The 9,644-nt window shown below is 35.7% G+C and overlaps 1 protein-coding gene and 1 long non-coding RNA gene across 15 annotated transcripts; one reads left to right on the forward strand and one right to left on the reverse strand.

Annotated features, from left to right (window-relative positions):
- Positions 1 to 2,146: 2,146 nt before the first annotated feature.
- Positions 2,147 to 5,305, reverse strand: LOC130731034 (ATP-dependent zinc metalloprotease FTSH 4, mitochondrial-like). Its single transcript, XM_057583221.1, has 4 exons — positions 4,413 to 5,305; positions 4,216 to 4,311; positions 2,545 to 3,244; positions 2,147 to 2,431 (listed from the first exon to the last, which is right to left on the reverse strand). The coding sequence occupies exons 1-4, from the start codon at positions 4,451 to 4,453 to the stop codon at positions 2,399 to 2,401; spliced, it is 870 nt and encodes a 289-aa protein (XP_057439204.1). The 5' UTR covers positions 4,454 to 5,305; the 3' UTR covers positions 2,147 to 2,398.
- Positions 5,221 to 9,145, forward strand: LOC130731037 (uncharacterized). Of its 14 annotated transcripts, none has more exons than XR_009016556.1 (9): positions 5,223 to 5,362; positions 5,479 to 5,587; positions 5,707 to 5,773; positions 5,885 to 6,816; positions 7,022 to 7,119; positions 7,257 to 7,370; positions 8,034 to 8,063; positions 8,271 to 8,332; positions 8,591 to 9,145. It is a non-coding gene; the product is annotated as an uncharacterized LOC130731037 (long non-coding RNA). The 14 variants fall into 14 exon arrangements; XR_009016552.1 differs by having other exon boundaries at positions 5,479 to 5,582; XR_009016558.1 differs by having other exon boundaries at positions 5,244 to 5,384.
- Positions 9,146 to 9,644: the final 499 nt, after the last annotated feature.

The following is a 9,644-nucleotide window of genomic DNA, read 5'->3' on the forward strand; positions in this document are numbered from 1 at the left end:
TGACTATATATCAATCAATAGAAGTACTAAGTACTAACCTTATCTTTTAATGGAAATTTTGACATTCTATCTAATTCTGCTAACCATGACTTGACATATGCCTAACTTTTAGTTTTTTACAATGAACAGAAGTAAATTGTTTGTTTGCTAACATTAACCGCTTGGAAATACGATGGAAAAATTTAAATAAAATATTACAAAAAGGGAATGCCAACTTAGTCCACAGATGTGCTCAATTGAAAATTTCCCAACTGTTGTTTACCTGTTTTGGGAACTAGCCAGTTTAAACTTCAAAGTATTTCAACTTTGCTTCCACACTTCAAATGTTTTAACAATTAACTATTTATATTTATCAGCACTCCATTTGATTGATTATTAAAGTTTTATTGATTATTAAAGTCACTGGGAATGCAATCTTTTAAGTGGAAGTTATTAATTCCTGAAATGTGATGCTTCATGTTAATGCAGGTTATGTGCTATTGTGCCACAACTGCAGACAATGGTAAACAATGCTCATATGACAATGACCTGTACTGGAAATGGCAACTTCAGGGTCTTTCCTTTTACCAACATCTCTCAGGCAAGGATCAATGACTTGTGCAACATGATATGCTAATGAGCCAAGTTATAGTTTCAATGATTCTTTTTCCCCAAATTACCAGGAAATGCTGGATAGCTGTTGATATATAGCTTCATATCTTACCACGTTGTCATATTCTTTTTGTGCAAACAAAGAAATTTTATCATAATTAGAAGCTCGAGTAGACTCATCTGGCACAATTTGATGCATTTGTCTTAGGTTGATAATGATGAACCCATTTCGTGCTTGTAGAAAATTGAATTTGTGAGAAAAAAAAATTTAGACTGATCTGACACAATTTAATGCATTTGTCTTTGGTTGATAAAGATGAACCCATTTCATACTTGTAGAAAATTAAATTTGTAAGGAAAAAAAAGTGATTTTATTTCATTTCTGGTCTAATAATTAGATAATTGAGAATTCCACTTCAAAAGCTTATTTCTTGTTCACCAATTGTTGTTTTACAACCATGTTGTCATTTTCATCCGATTTTTAAACCTAAGAGACACCTATGACAGTTGGAACCACTTTTCCAGCACCTCTGAATTCCAGCTTGTTCTGTTAAGCTCAGTATCTAAAACTTTGCTGTGAGTTATTGAATATAAACCCGTTGCCGCAGCCACCTTTACAGTTAAAAGCAATCAAACGATGGGGCTGTAAGAAAATGAGTGCACTATCGCAGGCATTTCTATGCCCTACTAGAATTTTATTGGGTTCATAGTTTCTGCACGTTAAAGTGCCAAAAGCGTAAGCGTTTCTGTGCAAATTGTAGGGCGATCAATGGAGTGAGTTCATACATAGTACTCATTGTCAAACCAACCAAGTAGATTTTCATGGACCAAGTTCTAAGGCAGGCACAAGATATAGGAAAGAAAGCAAGCTGCTTATATTCCTTTTGGTTGTTCCTAATATTGGAATATTAAACAAACTACAGGGCTCCACTTAAAAATAAATAAATTTTGGCTGAAAGTCTTTTTCATTGGTCCATGGCACTGTCGGTTAAGAAAATATACATGCTGGACCGGTGTGGATCAAAACGATTAATATCACCTCACATACATGAACTGAACTGTGCATTAATGTATGCGTGGATACATGAACTGAACTGTGCATTTATTATATGGTGGTGGCAGCTAGTCTTAGCCCACTTAACTCACACACACTTAACTCCGACTTTTTTTTTTCTGTGCGCTGGAACAGCTGGTTGCTCCTCCATGTCAACTGATCCATCAAATTTAAGTCCCTAAATTAAGCAATTTGATGGGACTAAACTAACTAACAAAGTTTTAGGTTACCATAGGGACAATTATCTAAAACACAGTTCAATAACATTTGTTTACATTAATCATATTTTTTAAAAGGTCGGTTTGTTAGATTTACAAGGCTTTTTGAGTGACCTAAGTATGACATTTTTAACTGTAGAAGGGGCATCCCAGTCATTTAATGGAGGGTACAACCGGGAGAAAACGTTCATAACTCTCTCACATTGGAATAGAAATAAGGAGAAGTCAGAATGATTTGATCTCACATTACATATACACATAGAATAAGAGGTTTGAATCAAAATTAAAATAATGCAATGAAGTGACATTTTTAAATCATTATCAGAACAGTCAAGAGTCTTCCTCTCATAGCAACTCTCAAGCAATTGCAAACAAGCTCTCTCGCTGCATACATCATTCAATATTATAAAACAGTAACAAACTTAGAGATTCAGAAACTTAGATTTAGTTGATGCCTTTGACCAAAAAAAAAAGATTTAGTTGATGCCCAACTCTACAGCAACAGGTTTCTGGTTGGAGATTCAATGCCCAAACTCTACAGCAACAGGTTTCTGGTTGGACAGGCAGCCTGTAAAATAACACTAATCTGGTTTAGATCAAAACCCACTGAACAAAATTTAACTACTAATTTGACATATGGTAGGAAAAACATTAAATAAGCAACAAAATGTAGAAGCTAACCATCTTTATAAGAAAGGCAATGTCATCCTTCGATAGTGTCTTTTTCTTAAGTAGAGCATGGGCAACCAAAAGTACTTTGGCTTTATGAACGATAATCAACTCTTTCGCCATGTTCCAGGCTTCATCAAGTAAAAAGTTAACCTCCTCATCTATTTCATACCTTGTCCTATGACTTAATTTCAGATTGGACAAGTTTTCAAAATCAAAATATGCAGGCCCAAATCCAGCGCTCATACCATACATCGCAACAATATCTCTTGCTATAATTCTTGCTTCATGAAAGTCTCCAGAAGCTCCTGTACATACAAACTCAGGACCAAGAATCTCCCCCTCTGCACTCGTAGCAGCCATACTTATAACCATTTCATCGATCAATTTCTTTCTAGTCATTAAATGTGAACTGGTGCTTAAATATCGGGTGCATCCCAAATAATCAGGGCCAGGCACAACAGTAGCATTACATAGCTTTTCGACACCACTCAACACTGCAACAGCCACTGCGTGACCTGATTCATGAACACAGGTATTCCACAGACCTGAACCCTCAGAAAAGTTATGTTTCCAGTTGCAAAGAAGGGAATTCAGACACCAAGTCTTAGACTTAATGTCTTCATCATAACTTTGATGATACTTGCAGCTGACCATAGAGGAAGGTTCAAAAGATGGATGTTCATCTGATATAGAAGTAGAACCAAGGTACCTAGTGCAATAAATGAAATTTAGAATAAAAACAATCAATGGAATACAAGTTCACAGTGGATTGAAGAGTAAAATATCAAAATAAAAGTCAATTGAAAACAAAAGACATAGTGAAGCTGAAATAGGTCTTGGCAGCAAATTAAGAAGTAGAACCAATGTACCTAGTGCAATAAATGAAATTTAGAATAAAACAATCAATGGAATACCATTTCTCAGTGGATTGAAGAGTAAATTATCGAAATAAAAGTCAATTGAAAACAAAAGAAATAGAGAAGCTGAAATAGGTCTTTGCAGCAGATTAAGAAATAGAACAAAATTAAATAGTGCAATAAGAGAAATTTAGAATAAAAACAATCAATGGAATACCAGTTCTCAGTGGATTGATGAGTAAATTATTGAAACAAAAGTCAATTGAAAACAAAAAAAAAAATAGTGTAGCCGAAATAGGTCTAAGAAGAAGAATCAAGGTACCTCGGGCAATAAATGATATTTAGAATAAAAACAATCAATGGAATACCTGTTCTCAGTAGATTGATGAGTAAATTATTGAAACAAAAGTCAATTGAAAACAAAAAAAAAAATAGTGTAGCCGAAATAGGTCTAAGAAGAAGAATCAAGGTACCTAGTGCAATAAATGATATTTAGAATAAAAACAATCAATGGAATACCAGTTCTCAGTGGATTGATGAGTAAATTATCGTAACAAAAGTCAATTGAAAACAAAAGAAATAGTCAACCGAAAAAAGAAATCACCTCAGAAATCTATTAAAAAAATGAAAAAGTGATTTAAAAAAATAAGATGCAACAAAAACCCTAAACCTATCAATATCAAATCACCCAGAAAACAACCAAAAGCATAGAAATGAAGACAAAAATTGGAAAATTAAATAAATCCGAAACCCTAAAACTAACAGAAGCAAATCAGAAAGAAACCTCATAAACCTAAACGGGAAGAAAGGGAGTGAAGAAAACCTGGATTGAGCCACATATGGCTCAAAAGTAGGTGCAGGAGCTGCATAAGCACGAACTGGAAACCTTCCTCCATATGCAGAGAGAAATCTGCATTTTCTGCAGATAAAAGATTAAAAGGAATAAAAATAAGTAACGAAAACAAGAACACTAAATATGCAAAGCATAGATGAAGAAAACAGACAATGAAAGCTTCTCACCTGACCAATGAAAGTGACTTCATCAGGATGATGGAGCTCATTTTCGATTGAAAGGTAGAAGAAGGAACGATGAAGGAACGCAACCTTTGAAGAGTATGCTTACATGAAATGCAGGGATAAAAACAAATGCAATAAGGTACAAAATTGTAATACAGGCCCACAGAGGCCTAAGCCCAAAAAAAATTAAAACGTTACAAACCCAAAAAGTAAAAAAAAAAAAACTGATACTTGCCCAGTATCCTGTTTTTGTTTGAAACTCTCTCAGAACTATTGACGTTGACCAAATAGATCTAGAGTCTTCTCTCTCCTTGGTGAATTGGATCCAAACCCTGCCGGAGCTTCCCGGAGCTTCACACTGGCCAATCCAAACCGCGAATTACAAGGATCAAGGAAAGGTTTTGGAGAAGCCATAGGGATCTTAGAGGTGGAGACCAAATTGGGTTCCCTAGAGAGAGAGATGTGGGAGAAGAAGACTAGTAAAGGGTGTTGAGAAGCCATATATGGATTTTAAAGGTGGAGACCAAATTGGGTTCTGTACAGAGAGCGAATTGGAAGAAGGAGACTAGTAAAGGTTGTGGAACAAATTGGGCTCATTAGAGAGAGAGAGAGAGAGAGAGAGAAGGAGATTAGACTAGTAAAGGTTGTAGAGAAGCCATCGGGATTTTATAGATGGAGAGCAAATTGGGTTCCTAGAGAGAGAAGTTAGGGAATAAATCTTGACCGTTTAAATAGACCTGCAATCTTGATCTCCTTGACGTTTTCGTTTTCCCCTTTATGTATTCCGTTTTCCACCTCCTTCTCAGATAGAGAGCTCGATCGGTTGTCAAAGGAGACATCTTTATGGTGCCTCATCCATGGTCTCAAACACCATCGCAGCCGTTTCGCACTCAGTAGTGTGAAGGAGATGGATCCAAGGGGATCTGCGGCTCTTCCGACAGCGGAGGGACCAGGTTATTCCTGATTCCGACAGTGGTTTGTTTTTTCAATTTCAGGTTTTTGAAGTCTCCGTTTTTTCATTGTGCTGAGTCTGTTTTGAAAAGCTTCTTTTGGTTGGTATGGATCTTAGGGTTCCAAACTAAAAATTGGAGGAGTTTTTTCATTCCCTTCAAACTCGCAATTTCATTCCCTAATATGATCTTTGTGCTCAGCTTCGAATTATATACATCTTGAGTTAGGTTCTTCTCTCTTTTCTTATTTCAGATTTGGTTTTGCATCTCTCTCTGTTGATTCACTTCCTTCACCTTTCTATTTCCTCATTTCAGTACTGAGTCTGATTGGCTTGAATATGTTTCAGGGCCTGTTTATGTGATTTCTCTGTGGCCGCTAGAGGGTGACGACATGGAGAATAGGACACCTCTAAGGTTAGGTCGTAATAACCTTCATTCTATAAATTAGTTTACTTTAAATGTATTATACTGAAGTACTTGAAAGATGGCTAAAATTAAGTTGATGCATCTGTGTTGATGGTGAAGGAACAATTCAGTAGAATTAGACAAGGCTGATGGGCTCAATGCAGTGGCTAGGGTTGGAATCTCAGATGAACATCGGTTAATCCTTTGTGATCTTCATTGGAGTTTTTTGGTTTTCGGTGAGTACAAGTATTCAGACTTGATAATTTAATTTTTTTTTAGGAAACAAAGCCATTGGATTATGCATTGAAGAAACCTGACATGGGAAAACCATCTGCAGCAAGATGATATAGCCAAGGCATAACCATTAGATAGAACTTTACACGTGTCATAGCAAAGGAAAAAATTGCACAATAAATTATTGCAGGGTCTTGAGGATAACATGTACTCAAGACTCAACTTTGCAGGGCAAGTTCAGCCTGATTAAATGGGATCTACAGTGTCAAATCCACCTCTTTCAATTGCCTCCGGTCCAGTTTTGATAACATGTGAAATGGATCCTCAATCTTAAATCGACTGATTCCTCTTTATCAGTGAGTTCCATGTTCATGCCGATGGAGGTAAGGTATGACAGGGTTTAGGGTTTTGATGGTGCTTATGAAGTTGAGTTTGTAAATGATTTTACTTCTCTATTTATCCTTTGATTCTATTTTTTCTTTTTTTCTTTCATTTCCTTTACTGATTATTCCAAATTTTATGGCAGGAATCGGATAGGGAACCAAATACTTATGAAAACATTAAGCAACAGTTGGAGCAACTAAGATGCTGATATCTGGATGTCCCTGATGGTGGATCAAGGTTGAGCACACCGAAAAAGTGAAGACGGGATGGATAAGATGGTTATGGATGCTGGAGATTAATTTTTGATGCATCTATTTGTGATGGGGTTGGAACTGGCTATGGTGTGATTCATAGAGACCAGGAAGGGCAATGTGTTAAAGAGCCAAATATTGCAGAAGCACTTGGGACACATTGGGCTTTGACTTGGGCAAGAGGTATGAATTCAATGGACTTTGAATTAGAAACAACAAGTGAAAGAGAAATAGAGTGAGAGAGAGAAGTGAACGTGACTGACCAGACTCTCGATTTCTCTGATCTTGCTGCCCTCTGATACCATCTCTGATTTTTTATTTTGTTCCCATATATGTTTTCATGTGTCTTTTTAGCCTGATTTCTATCATGGGTTACATTATGCTACAGGTGGAAGAGCCCAAAGATGCTCACACATCTCTTCGGTTTGGTGCCAATCAAAGTTCAGATTCATTAACCCCTCCTTTTCTTGAAGGTTTTTGATATAGGTTTGTTTCTAAATTCATTCTTGAAGTAATTGACTTTTACTAGATTGATTGGTATTTGATTCTATGGTTTTACACATTCCTTTATGAAGTTAACATGTAGTTTTATATTAATTGTATGATTGCATGGTTTTATTCAGCAATGAGAAGAAATGAAGTAGACTTCTTGGATCAGTTTTAGTGCCCATATCAGCAGAAATTCACATTTTTAGATCTACCCTCTCAGATTCTTCTACCAATGAGAACACACTTGAGTAAGGATTTTTTTTTGTTTTTGTTTTTTGTCAATAAGGTACTTTTTAAATAATCACATCTTGAGGAAGAAATCCTTCTCTACTGGTCTGACAACATGAATTGAGTACAATTGTAACCGCATTCGTGGTTGTATACGTCTCACAGCGGAGCTGTTATGGCCATGTGTCGCATTTAGTTAAGGTTTGAAATACAGTCACTTTTAACTAGAAAATGAAAGTTTCACAGTTACAAAAACAAATGGTCATGAGTTATTATGCACTAAGGAGCATTAAGTGTGTTTAAGGGCCTTCATTTTTTGTTATGTAACCACTAAGCATTAGCTTTATGTCTATTTAGTATTTTCAATTGAGGTGTTGTGCGCCATTCTCTTGCACGAGGGAGGGAATCAAATAAAAGGTCTCTTGACAATGTGTCAATCCTTTCATAAGGATGCACCTGCATTATCTTTTTCTTTTCAATAATGTTTTTCTTGCATTCAAATGTTTCTGACTTAAGGTGTTGCAACTTTTAATCGAGAAAAAATTGAGGACACTCTTAACCTTGCTTGAAAGCATGAAATAATTTTTGCATTCGATAGATTGTGCTTCTACATTTTGCTATTAATTAATCCTTCATTACACCCTCTATTTCGTCTTCTAAATCAGAGTTGCTCTTTGATTTAGGGTCCCAAATTCTCCAGATCCTCCATAAAGGTAAGAGCTTTGATGTTTATAGCAAATCCTGATTCTCTTGGTGAGAAAATTCCTCACAATCTCAGTCTTTGTTTTTTCATCTGTGTTTTGTTATTTGATTGAGATTTTGTTTTTTTTTTCCTTGGCTTTGCGGTTCATGGCTTCCTGCTCTTTCCTCTTCTATAAATTTACTCCTGGATCTAATTGAGAGTTGATATTGATTTACAGGTACGAGCTGATGTATGCTCACAAGTTGGTTTATGTTTTACCAAAAGGGATTTATCTAAGAGGTTAGGAAGTTCATGGTTTTTTCCCTATTTACATTATCATTTTTACATATCAATGTTTTGTATGAAACATTTTCCTACCTTAACTCTAACAGAGTCACTAAGAAAGTAGCCGTCCCATGAGCATAGGCATCTTTGATTGTTTTTATTGCATACCATTCCTTGAGTATAAGATGCATTTAAATGAATTCACAATGGAAATTATTGTTACTTTATCATGGTTGTGCATATTTCATTACCTTCTCTGTTATTTATACGCAGTTGTTGGCCGTAGTAGTCCAGCTGATATAAAACCAGTGCTAAGGTCTTGCCAATGATGTAATATTAGGACTGAATTTCTGAAGGAGGAGGCTGTAGATGAGCATTGTCGATGCATCCGCTGATGGCAAAGAAACGGGGCATCATGACAGCACTTGCAATTGATTTTACAAAAGGTTGCCATTACTAAAAAGTTTTAGAGATTTGAGAGAGAGAATGAAACTGAATCTGGAAAGAAAGAAGGGGGTGCAAATAAGGAGCAAGAGGTGGAAGGTGTGAGGGACTTATAGAAAGGGGAAGTAGGTGTTGCAGTGAGTAGTTTAGGGAAATTATGGTGCGTGATAAAAATGGTGGTGCTCATAATGATCATGAATAGTTTAATTTGTTAAGGTTCAAAAGGCTCACATGCGCTCTACTCTAGCCTCAAAACATCATGAACAAGTATGTTTTTTTTGTTTTGTAAATTTTGGCTCTGTTAAATTTGTGAAAAAATGATTGTTCAAGCCAAGACCTTAATGGAAATTTACATTTTTTTAAAGATATAAACGGTTTCCTTGATTCTTCTAAGTCATGTATGATATTGTGGTCATCTCCTTGGGCATCAAGGATATTAACACTATTTCCTTTTTTATCCGTGTGATATTTCTACAAGATATGCCCTTGCTTTACTTAGGATATTAATATCAAGGATATTAACACTATGATGACATTGGGTTTCCTTGCAATTTTAATTTATTTATTCTTTCGCATATAGACATATTCTCATTATCGCTCAAATCTGCCTTCTGCAATTGCATGATTGTTAATGACACATGAGCAGGAAACAGACTCATGAAAATTTTACTTTGTATTCAAGAGCTACTATTCTTTGGTTAACTTTTCAGTTTTTGTGGACTCATTTAAAAAGGGTCTAGATAGATATAGGATTGCCATTTTCTGCTCTTTCTTTAACTACTTATAAGTTGATATATCAGCCTTTGTGTGTTAGCTTATACCTGCTATATTCTTCTCTGCCATTGGTGCCATAATGCTCATTTTACCTGTAATCCATGTATGT

This window comes from Lotus japonicus, chromosome 1 (genome assembly GCF_012489685.1).
Source record: "Lotus japonicus ecotype B-129 chromosome 1, LjGifu_v1.2".
Classification (NCBI taxonomy): Eukaryota; Viridiplantae; Streptophyta; class Magnoliopsida; order Fabales; family Fabaceae; genus Lotus; species Lotus japonicus.